This window comes from Polyodon spathula, chromosome 1, assembly GCF_017654505.1.
Source record: "Polyodon spathula isolate WHYD16114869_AA chromosome 1, ASM1765450v1, whole genome shotgun sequence".
Classification (NCBI taxonomy): Eukaryota; Metazoa; Chordata; class Actinopteri; order Acipenseriformes; family Polyodontidae; genus Polyodon; species Polyodon spathula.
This window is the reverse complement of record NC_054534.1, coordinates 52,021,157-52,045,982: the sequence shown is the minus strand read 5'-3', so window position 1 is coordinate 52,045,982 and position 24,826 is coordinate 52,021,157. Positions and strand designations below refer to the sequence as shown.

General features: G+C 37.7%; 1 protein-coding gene across 1 annotated transcript in view; it reads left to right on the top strand.

The window, feature by feature from the left end:
* Nucleotides 1-24,826, top strand: part of LOC121319581 (glutamate receptor ionotropic, delta-2-like) — a 603,766-nt gene that overhangs the window by 374,343 nt on the left and 204,597 nt on the right. The window contains exons 6-7 of the mRNA XM_041257164.1: nt 871-1,044; nt 22,203-22,364. Of these exons, the coding sequence (XP_041113098.1) occupies nt 871-1,044; nt 22,203-22,364 (336 nt within the window). The remainder of the gene's footprint in view (nt 1-870; nt 1,045-22,202; nt 22,365-24,826) is intronic.

The window sequence follows — 24,826 nt, the reverse complement described above, 5'->3', positions numbered from 1 at the left end:
GACAGGTTGTCAGACGTTTTTACTGCCTTGATGTGACAAACCGAGCGAGACCCTCTCTGGGCTCTAGAATTTTGCAGGTGGCATGCCCTTAGGCATCTGTTGCTATCGCCGTGGGGCTGTACTGTCGATAATCTGGAGCCACGACGGCTTTGGTACAGCTTTCCCATTTGGTAATGGTTGTCATTCGAATTGAAAGGGAATGTTAGGTTATTACCATAACCCTGGTTCCCTGAAAGAGAATGACAGCCATTACCCTTAGAGGTTGTGTCCCCAGCTGACCTCTGATTTAGAAAGAAAATGGCAATGTGCTACTATGAGGACCTCCCTCTTCAGCAGGAGGTGGGCGGGACTTCCCCCTCACAGCAGAGCCTTGATAGGGCAGCTTTTGTATATTTGCTCAGATATTGACGGTCAGAGAGGCTCTTCCCATTCGGTAATGGTTGTCATTCTCTTTCAGGGAACCAGGGTTATGGTAATAACATAGCTTTCTGTATTGTTCAAAGACCAGGTTTCCTTTGTGCTGCCCAGTATTGGCAATTACCCCATCCAGCTAGGCACATCTGCAGACACCCACATGTTCCTGTAGAACTGGCAGAAACCCAGTTTGGCTTATCAGCTTGAAAGCACTTAAATTAAACCTGTGTAGCCTCCCCTACTTAATCTTATACATTATAGAACTTGTTCATTAAAGGGAATGCAGACATTCCTGTAGAACACATAATTTATTCTAAACCTCTGTGATAATTGTAAGTGCCCTGTCATTTAAATAAATGGCTTTCTGTTTGTAAAGCAGATTTATGTGCCCTCCTCAGAATAAATAAAACAGTAATTTGTTCCTGTTTTCAACTATGTCTTTGATCTGTTTTTCAGGAAGTAACTGACTTGGATGTGCAAGAGCTGGTGAGAAGGTCCATAGGGAGGCTAACAATTATCAGACAGACATTTCCTATGCCACAGAACACGAGTCAGCGGTGTAACCGAGGCAACCACAGAATATCAACTTCATTGTGTGACCAAAAGGATCCTTATGCCCAAAATATGGAGGTACTTCTTCCTTTACATTAAACAACAGCAATCAAATACACACACACACACAAAACAAAAACACAGGAGACACAACTGTTAATGAGAACGTGTTAATGGTGTTTGGAATGCTTTAACCTGTTCTGTAGATTCACTCCCTGTTTAGCAGTGCATTAGGATCCAAGCTAAAGTCATGCAGTACAGTTTGTCAAGCACAGAAATTGAGTGTGAGGCTGAGGTCCTAATTGTACACATTAAGTAAACATTTACAGTACACATATAAGAGCCAGCAGTATAAACAGGTGTAATAAGTCAAAGAGAAAATAATGATTGTTAAACAAGTGTGAGACTTATGCCAAGGAGAGGTGACAAATTAATTATCAAAACTTTTAAAGTAAAATCCAGTTATACTGAACCAAAAAGCACCAAAAAAACAAAAGTTACAGGGTCTTGGTGTTAATTTTTAAATTGCTAAAGCTTAGTAGCCTAAATATCTCATGCTTCCAGAAATAAAGTGATTCTTAAATGGACTATTAGGTGGTTACAACACTTACTGGGCACTGACATAATGCCCAGGGGAATGATAGTGTGGTAAGAGGATGTTTGCAGTTCAGCACTCAAAACATCTGCATAATTGTATATACAGTGTTACAATTTCAAGAGGCAATGGACCGAGTCATATGTGTTGACCAAGGTAAGCTGATCAATTAAGTTTATTTCTCAAGTGGAGATTGAGACTGGACACAAATTGAATTTAAGGGATTCGTCCCATTTCAGGCCTGTGTATTCTTTTTTGCATGCCAATCAAGACTATACCAAGCAGGACTGCCAATAAAGTCTGCACATGTTGGCACTCTCCAAGACAGACATTAATCCAGGCTAGTATTATTGAAAAACTAAACCAATTAACTTAATTTCAAAAAGTAAATTTGGAACAGTTTTTTGTCAAACAAATGTAAATCAGCTGTGCACTTGCGATGTAGCTTGTTCTGAGTGATATCTGGAAGCGAAACAACTAGCCTAATGGCTGCTGCACTGTGTTCATTACATTGCCATTAATACTTAGTAGCAGGCACAGTGAAAATCAAGGAGAGATCAATCTTTTAACTCCTAGGAATAGTTTTTCTGCATCAGACACCTCTTTCTTTTTTTGTAGAATGATGTAAGCTATTTTCCACGAGGGCCAAGTTGCTCTTTTTCAACTTTTGTCTTTAATTTTCCTTAACTAGCAATTGAAACAATTAAGATCTACTTTATACACAAGAGATGTTCTTGTGAGAGATGCAAACTGAGCATACAGATCTTGCATTGGCACAGGGTTTGGACCAAGATGCAAATTTCTATGTATAAACCTGTATATACCTTAGCATTTACTATGATGTACTATACTATTGTTGGTATGGCAACATTTGAAATGGTACAGGTGTGCTATCATTTTTATGACTGTAGCTGTCCCCTGTAGTAAAGATGTTGCCCCACAAGAAACAGACAGATCCTCAGTTTCTGATTAGAATAAACAGTATCAGGGGGGTCATCAGAACTGCTGCTGCAGAGTCACTTATAATAGGACCTTGGTTTTACGTGGCAGCCGAAGAATGGGACATATGAAGCAGCAGCCAGCTCTGAAGTCACAAGCCACTCGATAATGGGGGAACAATGAGGAAATAAGGAAATATTAGAGGCACTGATAAAATCAAACATTGAAGTGAAAGAGGTTTTGGATAAACTTAAGCCAAAAACAGAATTTCTGAACTGGAGCAGAAGATAAATGTTACAACAGGAAAAGGTCAGAACTTAAAGTGACTGTCAAAAAAATAAAATATAAACAAGACTGTGGCAGGCTGGCGAGTGGATAGAGGCCCAGAGACAGACTGCAGTTCAAGAAATATATACTTTTATTATAAATAAACACAAAATAAAAACGCACAAGGGCAAAAATAATGATGTTTAAACACAAATAACTAAAAAAAAAAAAAAAAAAACTTACAAAAATAAAGATTTCCAGGCTGGGCAATGCCTTCACTGGCTTTAGAAAAATTTAGACAACCAAACAAAACCAACCTGCTTCCTCAGCTCCCTCCTCCCAAATGAGGCAGCAGAGGTCTCCTTTTATGTCAGGTGGCTGGGCGCTGATTGATCGTTAATTAACCTAATCAACTAATCAACCCCAGACACCTGAACATAATAAACCCAGGCAGGTAGGGGAAATTAACCCCATCCCTGCCAATTTAAAAAGGCCAGAGCTTTGCTCTGCCACAAAGACAAACAAGAAAGCAGGACAGGGAGGAAAACCATGAATTGTCGCAATTCCTGAAAAATCTGAAGGTCGTAATTTGTTCAGAAATTTTTGGAGCAGATACATTTGTCAATAGCTTCCCAGAGGTGGAGCGCATCCAACGAATTCCAACGGTAATAGTCGCCTCAGACCAATAATTTTTAAACTCCTTTGCTTTCAGGACAAGCAACTGACTAAGGCTTTGGACAATGCAACCTCCTCTATACGACCAGGATTCTTGGGTTTCTATTTATGGTTACTTTTAAAAAAAGAGTTGCAGAAAAAAGGAGTACTCACCGATCAATAGATTTCTATGAGGCAAGGGAATCAGATAGGGAATTATTTATCCTGTTTGTCTGAAGGTTACTTACCAGAACAAAACTGTAACCTACAGGTCAGAGAAAGAAGTGTAGTGCTTTAGATTAACAAGGAAACATTTAAACACATCTTTCCCTAGGGGTGTACCTTAAAACAATCTGTGAGATTAGTTAATACAATTAATTCGGTTGGGAATGTCTGTTTTATATACAGCTATGACCAACAGTTTTGCATCACCCTACAGAATTAATTAATTTTGACCATAAAGTTGAATGAAACCTGCTGAATAATATTACGACATTTTGCAAACTAACATTAAATATTGTACTACTATTATCGCTTCCAGTAGACTTTTGCAATATCAGTTACTTTAATTACATGATGTTAAAATATCTAAATTATGTTCATATCAGGGTTTTTTCAGTATTACAATCACATCACAAAACCAAAAAAACAACAAATTCTCACCAAACAATTACATTCAAGTAAAAAAAAGGACGTGGCATATTCTCATCATGAGTTTAATTCCCATATGGACAACATAAGAGTGTAGAGGGTCAGTTTTTATGTGGTTTGCTATTTTTGCACATATAGGAGGTCATATTGGCTTTTGAAACCCATTTCCCTGGCCAAAAGCACAGAAATTAATTGAATTGGCATTGCCATGAACTGGCACACAAATACTTTAATATGTGGAAGCCTGTTTAAATTGACCTGAAGGGGAACTGCAAAGCAATAATTATGGAACCAAGTCATCCTAAATTTCCCCAGAACGTGACATTGTAAACAATTTGCACTAGAAATGAGCTTTAGCACTTAAAGCTCAGTTGGGATGTGGATTATCTTCCATCACTGTGATTGATGTGATTTGAACATAACTCTTCCAGTGCAGCTGGAGTTCCAACAGGTTTGGATCTGGAATGTATGAATTTAAAGGAGTGTAAAGTTAGCACAGTAGCTCAACAAGATGATACTTCAGTGCCTCAGCTGTAGAGCCTCTATGCTCCAGCAACATTAGCTAGAAGCAGTCGGAGGACTTGAACTCAAAATGAGAACTCATCACAGTGATCTGTCCCACTAGAGGGATTCAATATAATTTTTAGATCCAGCAATAGTCAACTTTGTGGCAACTGTGCCGAACAAATATCACTGTGACTTCAGTACCCTCATAGATGGGATGACACAGGCTCTTCTGACAACACTTTTTATATTAATTGTACATTCACTTTTTAAACTCAATTTAATCATAATGTTGCCATAGCCACTAGATATTATGAGAGACTTAAGAACCTAATATTGGCCATGAACCTTGCTTTGAGGGTACAGAAAGTTGATATGGAATAAATATACAATCCTGTAGAAAGAAACGTTTTTATCTAATCAGTGTTCTTTTTTTTCTTGGGGTTTTATGACCCTGAAATACAAAGGGGTCATAAGGCTCTCCACCCCGCAGGCTTTTATACCTTGTATGTATACACTGACATCATTTTACATCAGGCTGTTGGAGATAGCTACGTCCCTCTTCTTAGATGTGTACCTATTGAAGAAACAAGGACCAATATAGATATAATAACGTCTGACTGTTCAGATGACACAGGTCCTTGAGCTTCTGTCTCGGCAGCAAGTTTCTGATGGCCATTTTGTACCCTTCCCGTGCCCCGCCGCGACATAGGTCGAGCCATTGGCAAGCCCCTCGACGAGGACTGTCATAAGAACGGTCCCAGTACCCACGGCCCCACTGGGTGACCTGAGGCACCGCGTAGAGGCCTCAGTGGCGATGGAAAGCCGAGCTTTCCATCGCCACAGCCACCTCAGAGAGCTCCGCCCCAACCTCAGCAGAAACCCTGAGGGCCTGCAGCCTCAGACCCCCTTTACCATACAACAGATGCAATATTGGCACGCTTGTACCTCAGATACCGGGGTGCTCGCTACCGTACACAATGGATACGCATTGCAGTTCTGTTTGGCACCTTCTACTACAAGGAGTCTTCATGTCGGACCCTCTTCAGGTCTTGGTAATAAAAGAGGAAGTGGCAGCCTTGCTGTGCAAGCGAGCCATCCGTCTCGTAGACACCACCTCCTGCAGACAGGAGTTCTACTCGAGGTATTTCGTAGTATCCAGGAAGGACGATGGTTTCCGCCCCATCTTAGACCTAAGGAGGTTTCAAATGCTGACTCTTCATCACATTCTCCAGTCCGTCCGATAAGGTGACTGGTTTACCACCGTGGACTTATGGGACACATATTTTACGTTCCCATTGATCTAGTGCACAGGAAGTATCTCCGCTTCACCTTCAGGGAAGCGTTTCGAGTTCTCTGTGCTTCCGTTCGGCCTCTCCCTAGCCCCACGTATATGTTTTCAAAGTGCATAGATGCTGTCCTGGCCCCCTTGCATTTCATGGGATCAGAGTACTAAACTATCTAGATGATTGGCTAATCTGTGCTCAGTTGCGGGAGGGAGCAGTGGATCACACGGCATTGCTGACACAGCATCTGGTGAATCAGCAATGCAAGGAATCACATATGACGATGTACTTGGGACCAGTACAATGCGCATATACCTGTCGGTCGACATAGTAGAAGCTATTCAGGGTTCTCTCTCCCTGTTCAACAGGGAATGAAGATCCCCTTAGTACGGTTCCCAAAACTGTTGGTTCAGATGGCCGCGGCAATATCAGCGTCTGCTACGCAAACACTCGCTCAAAGTGTGGCTCAAAGCATTCCATTACACTGGAAGCGCGACAGACACCTTCGTCTGAAAATGTCTTATCTGTGCTCAATGGCCCTGAGATGGTGGAGGATATCCTCCCACCCCCGCACGAATGGCCCAGAACGTTCCTCTTGCATTCCCGCCAAAGACCGTTGCTCCTGGCCTTCTTGGAGATGGTCCGGTTAGAGAAAGCAATCTCCTCAGTCAGGCAGGAGGTACTCTCTGGCATCCAGAACCTGCCAGATTCCAGTTATAGGTCTGGCCCTGAAAGGGATCGCTGGACAGCCCTAGGGCTATCTGACGTGGTGGTGGCTACTCTGCAGAGCACTAGATCGCTCTATGTGCACAAGTAAAAGTATTTCCAGATTTGGTGTTTGACTACAAGTCGCAACCCGCTTTCTTGCCCCATTCCGGTTATCTTGCAATTTTTGCAATAACTGCTCGATGCTGGAAGATCATCTGCCACATTGAAAGTGTGTTCAGCAGCTATATCTGCGTGTCATGCCCCAATAGATTCAGTATCTCCAGGTGCACATTTTCTGATGACCTGGTTTCTCAAGGGAGCTCAGAAGATATTGTCCTCCCCGAGTAGAACCTTGATGTTGTACTGGAGGCTCTCACGAAGGCCCCATTTGAGCCTCCACAGAGTTGAAAAATCTGTTTATAAAGATAGCCTTCCTCTTGGCTATCACCTCCGCTAAGAAAGACAATGAGATACAGGTACTGTGGACAGTAGGGATGGGACGGTATAAAATTTGCACGGTATGATAACCGTTAAAAAAAAAAATACCGTGGTAACCTTAATATCACAGTATACAGTACATCATGCAAGTTATCAAATAAAGGCTCAAAAGAAAAACAGACTCGTGTAAATCACTTAAATTACCAACAAAACACACTTCCTTTCATGGAATGATTTAAACATTTGGTATGTAGTATTGTACTATGCCAAATAAGTTTGTACATTTATTTTTCAATCAGAATAAAAAAAAAAACAAAATAAAAAAAGAAAACCTGAAAGTACACTCTCAACGTTATACTACAGTAAAATTAAGATCTATTATTTGCTCAAAATGACGTGGTGCTGTAGTTTGTTAAAACATTTTAAACTATAAAATTAAATAAAAGAAAATAAATAAATAAATAAGTACTTTGTTTAGCTGATGGGAAATAGAATTGGGAAATGATCAGTCTTTTGCTTAAAACACAAACATGTACCAAGGGTTATTATTTAAGAACAGACGAGTTGTTTATTTTATAATACAAGTTGTCCTGGAAGAAAACTTGCTGACAATGTTCCCCAACTCTGAGGATTGGTTTTTCCAGCAGGACAACGCTCCTTGCCACACAGCCAGGTCAATCAAGGTGTGGATGGAGGACCACCAAATCAAGACCCTGTCATGGCCAGCCCAATCTCCAGACCTGAACCCCATTGAATACCTCTGGAATGTGATCAAGATGGTCACAAGCCATCAAACAAACCTGAGCTGCTTGAATTTTTGTGCCAGGAGCGGCATAAAGTCACCCAACATCAACGTGAAAGACTGGTGGAGAGCATGCCAAGACGCATGAAAGCTGTGCTTGAAAATCAGGGTTTTTCCACTAAATATTGATTTCTGAACTCTTCCTAAGTTAAAACATTAGTGTTGTGTTGTTTAAAAATGGATATGAACTTATTTTCTTTGCATTATTCGAGGTCTGACAACACTGCATCTTCTTTGTTACTTTGACCAGTTGTCATTTTCTGCAAATAAATGCTCTAAATGACAATATTTTTTATTTGGAATTTGGGAGAAATGTTGTCAAGTTTATAGAATAAAACAAAAACGTTCATTTTACCCCAACACATACCTATAAATAGTAACACCAGAGAAACTGATAATTTTGCAGTGGTTTTTCCAGAGCTGTATATTTACACACATACCATTTAGATCATATGGTAGCTGCACAATTTTCCAAAGATTTCAAATCTTGAAATATCTTGTACAGTTGCAGAACTGCATAAGGTTTTACAATGCATAGTATTTTAGAAAAATCAACCTCTAAAAAGGCAAATGTAAAATAATCATTTGAAAAAAAAAAAAAAGTCAATTTCAAACTCTTTCCAAGTTTTATATTAAAAAAAAAAAAAAAAAACACACGTCATTTCATTTATTTAAAATAAACAGTATTAGACAACTTTGATATGCAGATACTTATTCAAAATTAGAATAAATAAAAAGACAAACATTGCAAAACATGTATGTTTTATAACTCGACAAAATGTTATTATATATATATATATATATAACCACACATCATGTGTGGTTCCCACTGTCAAGCATGGAGGAGGCAGTGTCATGGTCTGGGGTTGCTTTGCTGGTGACAGAGTTGGTGATCTTTACCAAGTCCATGGCAAGCTCAACCAGCATGGCTATCATAGCATACTTCAGAGGCATGCCAACTAGCCAGGATTACGGCTAGTTGGGCAGTCCTTCATTCTTCAGCAAGATAATGACCCAAAACACACCTCAAAGTTGTGCAAGAACTATCTGTTGAAGAAGGAAAGTGAAGGACAACTCAATCTAATGAACAGGCCTGCCCAGTCTCCAGACCTCAATCCCATAGAACTTGTATGGGACGAACTGGACAGAAGAGTCAAAGCAAAGCTACCCACAAGTGCCCTACATCTCTGGGAATTGCTGCAGAACAGCTGGGAAGACATGTCAGGTGATTTCCTGCTCAAACTTGTTAACCGAATGCCTCGTATTTGAGGCTGTTATTAAGGCAAAGGGTGGTTATTTTGAGGAATCCAAGATTGAGACAATTTTCTTGAACATTGCTTTGATACTCCTTCGGTTTTGTATATTGTAACATGTATCTTCATTTAAGTATTTACAGAAACGTATGACGTAAAACATTGTCAATTATGAAAAAAAACCTTGTTTCCAACAAGTGTACTCAAACTTTTGACTGGCACTGTGTGTAATTTTATATATATATATATATATATATATATATATATATATATATATATATATATATATATATATATACACACACACACACACACATTAAAAAAGGGCAATCCCAAAGGGTCTAGGAATAATAGGAAGAATATGCTCAAAAGAAAGTGACTAAAGTAACAAAAGAAATGTATTAAAAACAAATCTTCAAAAGTATAAAAAAAATAAGAATTAGAGATGAAGTTAAGAAAAGTGGATAAACTAAAAAGAGATAATCCTAGTAGATTATAATCTACAAGGATTATAAAAATAGAGCTAAAAAGGTCAAAAGAGTCCCATTAGTAATGACTTACTCTAAACCAGTGGTTATCAAACTGTCAGTGAGCCTCCCGGAGCTATAAAAAAAAAAAAAAAAAAAGTAACTGCGCCTCCCCAGTTTAATAAAACAATATAACAAAGTGAAAATCCTATATGTTGCAAAAAAAAATGAATAAAAAAAGTAGAAAGGTTTTGTTCAATATAGAGCAGTATGCATTCTGGAAGTATTAATTAAAGAGTACAAATGTAAGCAGCTAAAATAGTTTGTTAACTTTCTTAGTGCGTTTTAATGTAACTTTAAAATTGTTGCTTTTGTATTATTGTGTGTACTGTTATAAAAAGCGCTATATAAATTCAATAAACAAACTCGAGCTTCCTCTGAAAATACTTTACGGGTTTAGATACTAAAGTAGGGTGTCTTGTTTCGAGATGCCGGCGTAGCTTGCAGGTCAGTGTGCTGTGGTCTGTCATTCTTTCGCCGCATAAAACACATTGAGGCTCGATGCATAGCTGGACGCGCTTCAGGTAAAGCTCAATTTTAAATATGCGTTGTTACATTTTAGGGTTCTGCGTTTTGCTGGAACTACCGCTGCTGCCCTCACTTCGGCTTGCCTTGTACGTGTTTCTCCCTTTGTCACAAAACGATCCATTTCTAATTAAAGTAGTTTCTCACTGTAAGCGCGTTGCTGATAAAGTTTTTAAGTTTACTTGGGGGGTGGGAGGGGGGAACCACGCAATGTACGTGTGACGTTTAACAGTTGTTAAGGGTCATTAGCACGTTAAAAGCTTTGTGTTATTTTATTAATTATTTTTAAATATAGTACATTTAAAATATAATTTGTTATTTTTTTCAAGTCATCCAACCTCATAAAAAAGGACACACAGCTCACGCCTCCCTTGACACCTTGCCGCGCCTTCCTTGGGTGGCGCGCCCCATAATTTGAGAACCTGCTCTAAACTTTTGCCTAATATTTCTAAAATAGTTTGGAAACACTTATAGATTCTACATAATTCAGAAAAATTGAAAAAAAAAAGTATTTCTTAAAGGCCCCAGTTGTACCATTCAAAAAGAGAAGCTAATTCATAGGTTGACAGGTTCTACAAATGCTTGTACTAGTACATTTAAAGTGTGTTAGACTAAAGTAAAAATAATTAAACATTAGAACAAACAAAAGAACTCAAACATAATCTAATTAGAAACAAATAAAAAAAATGAATGAAGGAACCAATAGTACAGCACTTCAGTCAGTCAAGGGCATGATATAAATGATGTAAAGTCTGCAGTATTAGAACAGCTAAAATTAGAAAACGCAACATATAAAACAAAGTAAATGGATAAATAAAGACTGAACATGATTATGCCAGCACGACTCAACAGAAAATAATAACTAATTAACTCCAATAAATATTATATTTTAATAAATATATACAAAATTGATTCAAAAGTTGTGCATGCTGATGCGCTAGGGAGGCCAAATCAAGGCTAATCCTCAGAGCCAGGATTGCATGATAATATAAATAGAAGTTTGAATTTGAATATAAACAACAAGTAGTTGTTATGCTGTCAAAAACCTATAATTACCTCCAATGTTTTGATTCAAACACATGCTCCTATGAGAAAGATATGTACAACATATTGAAATGTTGGGCAACTGGCTCTTTGAGCTTATATATCTCAATTCTGTAACCTATACTATGGTGCCAATAAAATAATTAAATTAAGCCAAGATTATAGGAATGATAATTGTTCAAAATCAAATAAATCAGCACCAAAAAACAAGGTCAGAATAAATCCACAACACAAATTCCATGTGCTGAACAAAGCAATCTTTATTCAAAACAATTGCATATTTGCAACTCCATTACAATTACTAAACTAAACAAAGTCTCTTTGTAAACCCCAGTTCAAACTCACTGCCTCCTTTGATAGCCTGTAGAATGCAGAACTCTTTGAATGTAGTCTAAGAACAAAATCCTCTCTGTTGAATCAGAATGAGTTGTATTCCACAAGTGTATCTTAGCTTGCTGCACTGCATGAAGCCAAACTTTGACTGCTGAAAAGAACGGTATTTGCAACCAACAGTTCTTTATTATAAAGAGGCTCCAAGGTAGAATGGTCAGGGTTGGAAGATCAGGAACTTTAATTCAGTAGGGAAGAACAAACATGAACCAAGGCATGTCTGTCTTGTAACATCCTCTTGTTTGAACTGAGGAGAATATGCTATATAGACCAAAAAGCTTGGTCAAGTGGCCTGATGAGGGAAACCTGATTCAATCAGTCAATCAATAAACTACCTGTGAAATTTCTAAGCTGGAACAATTGTATTCTATAATAGAACATTGCAGTCAATTAATTACATTATTAGAGACAAATAATGATGAACTTAATGGAAATTGTTTATATATATATATATATATATATATATATATATATATATATATATATATATATACACACACACACACACACACACACACACACACACACACACACACACACACACACACACACACACAGGTAGTGGACAAAAAAATGGAAGCACCTGGGTAAATGAGGGACGCCAAGTATATTGAAAGCATGGGCTTCTAGACAGGTGTGGCTCATATGTTAATTAAGCAAATAACATTCCAGCATGCTTCGGGTCATGTATAAAAATGCTGGACAAGCTTGGTTGCCTATAATTATGGCTATATATATATATATATATAGCTCTGGAAAAAAGAGACCACTGCAAAATTATCAGTTTCTCTAGTTTAACTATTCATAGGTATGTGTTTGGGTAAAACGAACATTTTTTTTTTTTTTTTTTTTGCCTTTTTGGAGGTTGATTTTTCTAAAAACCTTATACAGCTCTGCAACTGTACAAGATATTTCAAGATTTGAAATCTTTGGAAAATTGTGCAGCTACCATATGATCTAAATGGTGTGTGTGTAAATATACAGCTCTGGAAAAACCACTGCAAAATTATCAGTTTCTCTGGTGTTACTATTTATAGGTATGTGTTTGGGTAAAATGAACATTTTTGTTTTATTCTATAAACCTGACAACATTTCTCCCAAATTCCAAATAAAAATATTGTCATTTAGAGCATTTATTTGCAGAAAATGACAACTGGTCAAAATAACAAAAAAGATGCAGTGTTGTCAGACCTCGAATAATGCAAAGAAAATAAGTTCAGATTCATTTTTAAACAACACAATACTAATATTTTAACTTAGGAAGAGTTCAGAAATCAATATTTGGTGGAATAACCCTGATTTTCAATCACAGTTTTCATGCATCTTGGCATGCTCTCCACCAGTCTTTCACATTGATGTTGGGTGACTTTATGCCACTACTGGCGCAAAAATCCAAGCAGCTCGGCTTGGTTTGATGGCTTGTGACCATCCATCTTCCTCTTGATCACATTCCAGAGGTTTTCAATGGGGTTCAGGTCTGGAGATTGGGCTGGCCACGACAGGGTCTTGATCTGGTGGTCCTCCATCCACACCTTGATTGACCTGGCTGTGTGGCATGGAGCGTTGTCCTGCTGGAAAAACCAATCCTCAGAGTTGGGGAACATTGTTAGAGCAGAAGGAAGCAAGTTTTCTTCCAGGACAACCTTGTACTTGGCTTGATTCATGCGTCCTTCACAAAGACAAATCTGCCCAATTCCAGCCTTGCTGAAGCACCCCCAGATCATCACCGATCCTCCATGACATTTCACAGTGGGTGCGAGACAGTGTGGCTTGTAGGCCTCTCCAGGTCTCCGTCTAACCATTAGACAACCAGGTGTTGGGCAAAGCTGAAAATTGGACTCGTCAGAGAAGATGACCTTACTCCAGTCCTCTACGGTCCAAAGAGCCTGGCTCTTCTTTGCTTCTCATTGATGAAGGGCTTTTTTCTAGCTTTGCACGACTTCAGCCCTGCCCCTAGGAGCCTGTTTCGAACCGTCCTCGCCGTGCACTTCACCCCAGCTGCCATTTGCCATTCTTTTTGTGGGTCACTTGATGTCATCCTACAGTTGCTGAGTGACATTCGAATGAGTTGGCGGTCATCCCGGTCAGTGGAGAGTCGTTTTCGCCCTCTGCCGGTCTGTAGCTTTGTTGTCCCCAATGTGTGCTGCTTGATCTTGTTCTTAAGAACCGCCGTCTTTGAAATTTTAAGGATGGAAGCAACTCGACCCTCACTGTATCCCTCTGCCAGTAAAGCCAGAATTGAACCCTTCTTTTCCTCACTATAAACTTTCCTTTTCAACTCTTTGGGCATGGTCAATAGTTATTTTTTGATTCCAATTACTTTTGAGGTACTACTAGCACTATTTTCCCATCCAGCTGGTCCTATTGCAAGAGGATAGTGATGACCACAGGAGTGGTTTTTATACTTTTCCTCGTTAAATAAGATTTGGTTCAGGTGATCCCCTAATCAGTACCTCATTCAGTAGAATGAGGTGTGCTTGTGTTGGAATTCAACAGACACTGGAATGGAATGGTTGCCATATATGTAGAGATGCTGATTTAAGAAAAATTTGCAGTGGTCTCTTAATTTTTTCCATAGCGACACAAAATATATATATATATAATATATATTATATATATATTATATATATATATATATATATATTATATATATATATATATGTTTATAATATACGTATAGCCTATAAATATACATAAAAAATACAGTTTCAACAGGCTACCGTGTGTGTTTTCTTGTCTATTTATATATACATATTATTCTTAATATATTTCACTGGCATTTTACTTAACGTACTAAAAGTGGTAAGCCGGGTTGTTAGCCACCGGTGTAGGGGGTCCTAGAGAAACTCCCGCGCAGTTGCCTTATACAATCTTTAAGGTTTCATCACCAGCCAGACATAATAAATGTCTTATTCTCCTCTGTCTAAAATAAGTCGACTATCCTGCCAGAAATAGATAGGAATACACTACAGAATGGCCTTTTATTAAAACAAGTAAAATCTCTGACTCGCATGCCTACTGTGAATATTGCCTGACTGACTTCTTGGTGAAACACCGTGGACGTCGCGATTGCATCGTCCATGTAGGTACAAAAAAAAAACATCAACAATTTGCAAAATCTATTGGAAATCATAAATCTATGCATGAAAATGTGGTGAGTACAGGCGAAGATAATGCAGTGATAAAGGCAGAGACACTTTGAAAACTTTATTGTTGAGCACAATCTTTCAATTGCTGTTTCGGATCATATTGGTCCACTTTGCAAAGCAGCATTTCTGGACTCAAACATCGCAAGCAAGTACGGATCAGGCCACACACAAACCACTGTCGTAAACCACTTTTTATTAATTAGAGTCATTCTTGATAATACTACCATAACAATCAATCAATTTTTTAAATCATTATTTTCATTATTAATGATTAAACAAAAATGTAACTTTTATGGTTGTTGACTAACTGTGTGTGGCTGAATTTGTTGTGTTGCTTATATAATTTATTAGTATATTGTGTATTTTTGAAATGTAACCCTTAACCTAATTTCTAAATAATATGTATTATTTGAATGTCACAGTGTCGTCCTGCTTTATACTATATATATATATATATATATATATAATATATTATATATACGTATATATATATATATATATATATATATAAAGATGGTAGTTATTGTTATTTATTCGTTTATCCAAGTATAACATTCCAGTCAGTTCTGATAATATGAAAAATTGCATTTTACATGCTGTAATAAATATGTTTATTTTAAGGACTGTTAGCTAAATTGTAGAAAAGTACCTGATCAAGGACAAAACCTTCCACTGTCTGCCATCAGCAAAGAAAGTGGAAAATGCAGTTCCCATTCAGGTTCACAGATGACACCTGTAATTTGATCCCTGATTGAATTTGCCTTTTTTTGTAAATGTTCAATTATCTATATTTGGAGGCTGAATATTTCAGTCCAGATTTGATTCTTCCTTAGGTGATTTTATTTTCATTTTGAAGGTGCTTGCAGCACCTGATCATAAAAAAATAGCGCCTTGATGCACTCACCAGGTCATTTTGTTACTGGTCGGGTGCTACTAATTTTTCCGTCAGACTACTATTTTTTGGCAAGTGCTACTCTTTTCCACTTTCAGAACTTTGCATCTCTGCACCATATTCCACGCTGTTAAGGGCAAAAATGTTTTTATTGAGAAAAAAATTATATATTAATTACAAAACTGAAAGATCATCCACCCCCCCGAGGTTAATACTTGGTGGAAGCACCTTTGGCAGCAATTACGTCTGTGAGTCTGTTGGGATAGGTCTCTACCAACTTTGCACATCTAGATTTGGCAGTATTTGACCATTCTTCTTTACAAAACTGTTCAAGCTCTGTCAAGTTCCTTGGGGAGTGCTGATGGACAGCAATCTTCAAATCATGCCACAAATTTTCGATTGGATTTAGGTCGGGGCTTTGACTGGGCCACTCGAGGACATTTACCTTTTTATTCCTTAGCCACTCCAGTGTAGCTTTGGCTGTGTGCTTTGGGTCATTGTCGTGCTAAAAGGTGAACTTCCATCCCCGTTTCAGCTTTCTTGCAGAGGGCAGCAAGTTTTCCTCGAGGACTTCCCTGTACTTTGCTCCATTCATTTCCCCTTCTGTCCTGACATCCCCATAAAATGATGCTGCCACCACCATGCTTCACAGTAGGGATGTTGTTCTTTGGGTGATGCGCTGTGTTGGGTTTGCGCCAAACATAATGCTTTGCATTTAGTCCAAAAAGTTCCATTTTAGTTGTTAGACCACAAAAACTTTTTGCCAAATGGCAACAGAATCTCCTGAGTGTTTTTTTGCATACTTCAAACATCATTCAAGGTGGGCTTTCTTGAGTAATGGCTTCCTTTGTGCCACCCTACCATGCAGGCCAGATTTGTGGAGTGCCTGGGATATTGTTGTCACATGCACACTTTGACCAGTCTCTATGTTGAGTTTAATTCTTGCTCAGTTTGGAAGGATGGTCTGATATAGGCAGAGTCACGGTGGTGCCATACACCTTCCACTTCTTAATAATCGTCTTGACTGTGCTCCAAGGGATATTCAAGGCCTTTGATATTTTTTTATCCCTTGATCTGTGCTTTTCAACAACTTTGTCCCGGAGTTCTTTTGAAAGCGCCCTGGTGCTCATGGTTTAGTCTTTGCTTTGAAATGCACTGCCCAGGAGAGGGAACCTTCAGGAACTGCTGAATTTATCCTGAAATCATGTGAATCACTACAATTTAACACAGGTAGAGGCCACTTAACTTGGTGTGTGATTTTGAAGGCAATGAGTTACACCTGAGCTATTACAATTCCTATTATAAGGGGGGTGGACACTTATCCAACAAAGCTATTTCAGTTTTTATTTTTAATTAATTTTCTACAAACTTCTAGAATATTTTTTTCACTTGGAAGTTGTGGGGTAGGATGTTTAGATAAATGAAATTCCAAGCTATAAGGCAAAAAAAAGTTAAAATTTTGAAAGGGGGTGTAAACTTTCTGTAGGCACTGTATAATTTGATTAGCAGGTTTGTTACCGTTACATGTTTCAGGAATTAAAATTCCAGATTAAAATGGTTGATTGTCTCTCTTTATTTGTAAGCCTGTGTTTTTTCATTCTTTTCGTCACTTAAATCCTTTACATTTAAAAATGGTCTCATATTAGAAAAGTGTTAAAGAACAGAATAGTTTTTCTGTTAGCAACAATGGTACCTCAGCAGTGTGTGTCTTTTATAACAAAAAAAAAATGCAAGTTGCCCTCTTTTAATAGACAACATTTTTGTGACATTTTCAACAGAGATGCAGAATTGCATTGTAAGTGCTGTTTAAGATTACATCTAATAGAATCACTTTGTAGCTGCAGATTAACACCAAAAAAACTGTAAAAACACACTGCAACTGCAGTTTAACAGTAACCTGCAATATAATGATATCAGATTAACACTAGACTGAAATAATCATTGTAGCTGCAGTCTAACTCCTACTGTGGTAGAAATACTTTGTAACTTCAGTTTAACATTACATTTAATAGAATTGCTTAAAGTCTGAACTTCAGTGAAGAATGAGCAATATGTTAAATTATTGTTCTCAATTGTAAAAATAATTATTTACATTTATGTTTTTACTGTTAATGAAGACTGCATTATACATGTTTAATTAATAGATGATAATTATGTATTTATGGACAAATCCTAAGAGGCATTTTGAGACCTTGTGAAATGAACCTTATGTCTTGTCCATTAAAACCTGTTTAAACTGACATAAAGAGCTACTACGTTAAGTCAATTATATTGTCTAGTGAGATTCCATCTTGAGGCACTTGATTTCCTATCTTACAATTAAGCATCATAGATTAAAAAAAAAACTATGTAGATACAAACGATCAACATTGTTTTACTATTTTGCTAGAAATACTGAGTTTGCACTCTTTCCATTAGCATGTCTAATATAATGTGGTAAAATGCAGCAGTCATGTATGGAACACCTCCACAGAAGTGGTGTAGTTTGTAATGAAAATAAAAAGTCTCCTCAAAAAGCAAGGAAGTTCATTTCAGAAAACTGCGTTAATGCACCAGGATTAAACTCATCAAATCAAGGAACTGTGGCGTTGGGGTTTTTAACACGCCATTCCCACCCCAACACAAGCAGTCAAAGGAACCAGGCAATACAGGCAACTGCAGACTGCTGTCATCAGGTAAGACATAGAACATGCAACTCTTTCCAGATAACACATGAGACATCCATCATCATGGTCCACGGGTGCTGTAGCCATAGTTACACATGTACCCTTTAACACATACACACCCACTTCAGGCTGCAGAACCCTATGAACTTTACAAAAATAGAACTATATTTGCATGCACTTTTGATCTCAATGCAAGTAAGAAAGTAGATGGCATGTCTCAATGCACTGTTACTGTTTTATAACATTTCAAAGCATTCAAATAACCATAAGGCTCATTCCACCAGATATACTGTTGCTTCAAGGGCTGCTTCCAGGGACATTCCTATCCAGAAATCTGCAGGGCTGCTACCTGGAAGTCACCACACACCTGTACCTCCCATTACCATATTGATCTTGAGTAATGCTGGCATGCTTTTCTTGCAGCCTTGGTTCTGCAGTCTCTTTTTCCTAAATAGGGGATGTGCACCGTTACCCCACCTCCCAGAGAACTGCTAGAAGTATGCCATAGGTGTGGATAGTGTACCTTATCCATGTCCCTAGAAATGAGGGTTACTCACATGTAACCATAGTTCTAGGAGTAGTATATGATGCACATCAAACAACCCACCGACCTCCCTTGGCACATGGCTCACCGATTCTTGGTTCCAGCGTGTAAGATCTGACGTCACAGTCATGTGCCAAGGAGGATACTACCCGGGTGGGTAGGAGGAGCAAGCTTAAAGACTTTCCAGCCAAAATTAAAGTGTACATGTGTATCCATGGCTACAGCACTTGTGGACCATGATGATGGATGTCTCTTGTGTCATCTGGAATGACTTGTATGTTCTATGCCTTACCTGATGACGACAGTCTGTAGTTGCTCGTGTTGTCTGGTTCCTTTGGCTGCTTGTGTGGGGGTGGGAATGGCGTGTTATGGTTAAAAACCCCAACGCCACAATTCCTTGCTTTTGTGGCGAGTTCAACCCTAACTGATGCATTAACATTGTTTTTTGCAATAAATATATACCAATCATTTAAATGGTATGATTGTGTTAGGTGTGTACTATGTTTTACAAATGTGTTGTGGTTTGATTTTCTACTATGTACTGTACAGTGCTTGAGATACTACTGTATAAAAATGCAAATAAATACATAAATATATAAATATTCATTAGCAACAAAATATAGTGCTGCTTAAATTCATGAAAAAAACAAACAGAAAAACTAGAAATGTTTGTTTTTTTTTAAAGCTTCAATTTTCTAATAGTAATAAAATCCTCATATGAGTAAGCCCCGTCTCATTATGTTAAATACCATCGCCTTTGGGACGGGACATTTAACTGCATGAGGTGGTTCTTCCCAGACAGGAAAGCCCTCTTTGGGTTCTATTGCTTAAGTAATAATGGCTATAAACTCACACCCCCACCGGCAAACAGTGCTGAGGCCACTAGGGAGTAATTGAAGCTAACATAACATGTTTCCTCCATGGACATCTATTCATTGTATAGGTCTCAAATATGAAGTTTTGAAAGAAACACATTTTATAGCACAAATAACAAGCAGACAGCAACAATGTTCCCTTATAGTCAAGTATTTTTGACATAGGTGTCACTACACAGCCAAGCATTTTTTACTACATTTCTTTAAAGTGCTATAAAAAAAAAAACATATTTGAGACAGTAGAGTGAAAAAAAAGTATATATTTTTTATTTATTTCCAAACCTTTGCCAGAACACTCATATTACATTTTCACCCTTACAAAACATAAAATATGTAAAAATTAAAGACATAAGTTTTTTTTTTTTTTTTTTTTTAATTATTATATTCTATCTTTTGGAGGTATTTTCTCAACAAGAGCACTTTTTAAAAATCAATTATGTTACCTCTAGGTACCCTTGGGTAAAACATTTTTTAACATTCATTATTTAATCAATAGTTATTATACATAACATAACTAACCTCCACATGGTAAAATAGTAAACAATGGAAATTAAAATGTCAACATAAGATAGAAAATACAAATAGGAACTTTTTATTAGGCTGAACAAAAAAAACGGCAGTTTAATGATGGAATTCTGTAGTTACACAGCTAAGAAGGGGACGCATAGGGCAAAATCAAACATGGCAGATGGTGGCTACCCAAAGATCATTAGGGGAATCGAACATAGCCAATGGAAGCTGCAAAGGGGTTAAACTTGTCTCATTGTGTTCAACATAACACATAACATTCATTCAGATACTGTAGCATGCTGATGATTAAATTGGATTATGTGGGTAAAATGTTATAGCTTTCTTCCTAAAAGACATGTTTTGATTATGAAGCTGATGATATAACTGCACTGGAGGTAGAGGCTAGAGGGAGGTTGATACCTTCTGAAATATTTTCACAAATTTTCTGAAAAGCTGATTTCACCTTGTTTGGCCTAGCTTGAAGGATTGTTTAACTGTAGAATAAATGCAGGAATGAAGAACTATCACAGTGATGTGTGAAAGAGTGTCGTCATGCAGAGCTTATGTTACCTTTATTTAAAATTTAATTTGTACTGTGCATAATTCCTACATGCAATCCTTCATGTTTTAAAGTGCTGACTGTAATACTGTGAATAATATGAATAATCATATTTTACATTTCTTACATACTTGAAGAAATATGATCAAGAAATTATTTTTTGGAGATTTGGCCAATTTTCTGTTTTGGCTTTGAATTATGAAGATATGGATATTAATTGGATAGCTTCATTGTCAGAGTGTACCAGTCTACAGGATTAAAGCATTTTGTATAGTATACTATAGTGTTTTTGATTGGGTGGTTTTGACAGGGTAGCATCACTGGCAAGGCTGTTTCTACCAGGAAGGGAGACTCGGAGACAAGAACAATGCTGTGAAACGTTACCGCACACATTTAATAAACAAGTCAGTGGACGAAACAAAAACATTAACAAATAAAAAGACACAAGGGCCAAAACAAAAGGTCTATACAAAAACTCAGACATACAAACAGGACAGCAACATAGTAACACAAACATCCACCGGCATTAAAATGAACACCTGTGATTACCCTTTTTACACACCTGTGACTGTGAGCCTAATTAATCATCACATCACATCAATTTAACCCACTCCCTGCCAACCCAATACCCTCCAACTCCCCCCTCCCCCACCTTATACTGGCAGAGCTTTTGCCCTGCCACAGTAGTATACAAGGAGGTACTCATTTTACATGCAATGATTGCTCAGTCTTGTGTATTATACACAGCGTGTTGTTACTACCAGATCTTTTTTGTGGTCATGTAAGCAATGCTGTCAACAGTACTTGTCTTGCTAGGCTATTCTGTATTCAACTGACTGCAAAACAGGAAACAATTTTCATGACAATGGATTTTTTTTTTTTTTTTATTGTTTCACTTTCTTTTCTTGTATGCAAAGTTTACTAAAAAAAACTACTGTAGTACAAATAACTTGACCTGCATTCGAACCCTTACATTTACATTCTAGGCCCAATTTGGAAAGCAAGATTAAAATCAGTTTGTTTTTATATTTTTGTTTTGCATTTTGTTTGTGAACTTAGTGCTCATAAAGGGTAAGGGACATTGACACGAGCTAGAGACAGGCATGGTACCAACAGAGCCAGGAAAGCGTCCCCTCACAGCTCTGCAAGCATCTCATTTCTGACCTAAACACTCCTTGACATCCAGCACAAGACCTCTAACGAGGCCAGACGTGCTCAACATGTTATGTTAAAAAAATAGTCCTTACAGTTTATTTTCAGTTTTGAAAGATTCTGTTGCTCTTATTCCTTTTATTTCAGAAGAAACAATTAAAAAAACAACAACTTTGCAATCGATCAAAAGCTCAGATACAATATATTGACATACATGTGCTCTCACTAAGGACAGACAAATATGGGAATTATACATACAAGTAAGTTTGATTTAATTCTCTTTCTTTTTTACTTATATCCTTTTAGATTACAAACCGATACATCTATGACACAGTGCTGCTGTTGGCTAATGCCTTCCATAAAAAGCTGGAGGATCGGAAATGGCACAGCATGGCAAGCCTGAGTTGTATCCGGAAGAATTCCAAACCATGGCAAGGAGGACGTTCAATGTTAGACACGGTCAAGAAGGTACTTTTCATTTATGTGAATCATTTTGTTTTTCCTTTCAAAACACTATGTGCCAAATAAGAAACACATTGAAGAGTCCAGACTTTGGCCCATATGCATAAAGCTTATCGTCTCCTTTATTTTGTTAGTAATAGTGTTTAACATAACAGTATTTCATTGGGTGATGCATAAATGGCATTTACCATAAAAAAATCACTCATTGTGTTGTTTACCAATTTTAACGGTATCATTGCCTAGCATATATGTGTTTGGGAATATGTATTTAAGCCAATAGTAATAATAGAGAAAAACATCTATGTTTAATTATCCAATGATTATATAATTTAAGTAGTTTATTATTTGTAACTGTCACAAAGTCGGCTGGAGTGGGGGGACGTCAGACCAGAAACAGGAACCAGGACATAAACAAACAGAGAGGTGGAGTTGGGTGGCGCTGAGTGATTGGTTTTGCTCAGCATTTAATGAGTGAACAGAACAGTAAATAAAAAGATTGTAACAAACAAAAAACACAGGATTCGGCACTTTCGCCAAAACAAACAGACAAACAAAACGGACTACACAGACAAACACGGTGAGCTTCTATTTTACTTTACGTTATTATTTGTATTATTACCGCCGTTTCCAATCCTGTTCTCCACTCACCGAACACACAACCCCAAGTGGGTGAAAACATGCAGCTTTTATGCAGCTGTACCGAGACTCGATTGCTAATCAATCATTCAATTGGAGTCGCTGTACAACTGCACATGAATTAATAAAGTGCAATTCCCCATGCTCACATATTATTACATTTTACTTGCACGTGAAGTGCTGTGCAATCAACCTGCCTAAATACAAATATACATTTTAAACACTCGTGTTACACAGACCCGTTTATATCCTGTGTACCAATGACTATACACCAACATTAACACACACATATAACACAAAATACACACAGGGACTTTCCCATACAGTGCCAACCGTGTTAACTCGAGCAGCTATCTCTTGCCATACTTTTTCATCCCCAGAACCTTGTATTTCCAAACAGCATCCCTCTGTTGTCACAACTGGTGTTGCTCTTCATGTGTACCTCTTAACTGCTCTCATACTTATTTAAACTTTGCATTTCTATTTGTTTTTGTTGCAATATATCTTAAGTATAAGAGACATTGCTCTTAATTATAACTGTTTGCTCCTAATTATCACTTGATTTGATTTATTGTTTTCCTATGCACTGTTTTGATTATTTAGTCACTTATCTGTATTGTATGACCTGTAAGTCTAGAAAATTGAAGAAATGAAGGTGCAACACCAATAGCTGATTATTTATCAAAATCTCAATTATTATAATGCTTGGCAAAACAATAATAATAATAATAATAATAATAATAATAATAATAATAATAATAATAATAATAATAATAATAATAATACCTACATACATACATACATACATACATACATACATACATACATACATACAAATATAGCTTGAATTAGGTTGTGTAACGTTTCCCATTTTCACCAACAACACCCAGCAGTGATTATTTGAATTTAAATGCAACTTACCTAGTTCATTGTATGCTGAATGTGTAGCTCTACCACTGTCATAGCATACTGTTCAGGGTCATTCCTGAAGTGTTGTTGTAAGACAGAACAACCCCACACCCAGAGCATTTCACCTTGTTAATAGCAAACAAGGTAAAAACCTTCCCACACTCTGGACTGTTTTTGACTTGCATTGTACCATCCAGACACTGCCTAGATCAGGCCGTCCCTCCAAATTGAGCAGCCGGGCAAGGAGGAAACTAGTGAGAAATGCCACTGTGAGGCCAACGACATCTTTGAAAAAGCTACAGTGTTCAATGGCTGAGATGGGAGAAAATGTGCATCAGTCACCAATATCCAGAACACTTCACAAAAGCAGCCTGTATGGCAGGGTGGCAAGAAGGAAGCCGTTACAAAAAATAAGCCCTCTCAAAGCCAGCATGGAGTTTGCAATAAAGCACCTGAGTGATCCTGCAAAAATGTGGCAAAAGGTGTTGTGGTCAGACGAGACCAAATTGGAACTTTCTGGTCTAAATGCCAAGCATTACGTTTGGCACAGACCCAACACAACAGATCTCCCCGTCAACACCATCCCTACAGTCAAGCATGGTCCTAGTAGCGCAAAGGGATGCTCACAGAATTGTTCTTGTAAAGCGCGTCGGGTCTGTGATTTTTCATGTGAACAGGACTTGAGAATGAAAATAACTGTATTTGGGGAGGGTCTTGATGGCTGACGGACAATAACAGTGTATCTGTTCATGTTTATCTGTTCAATCTATTTGTTTAACTCCACCAAACGGGCGTTTACCCACTTTTTTTATTTACCACTACACCACCGGTTTTACTTGTTTACAATAACAAATAGATTAAACAGCAAAAAATGAGCTGATTTACTGATGCCAGCAGCTTTGCTCACGCTTAAATTCCCCCGG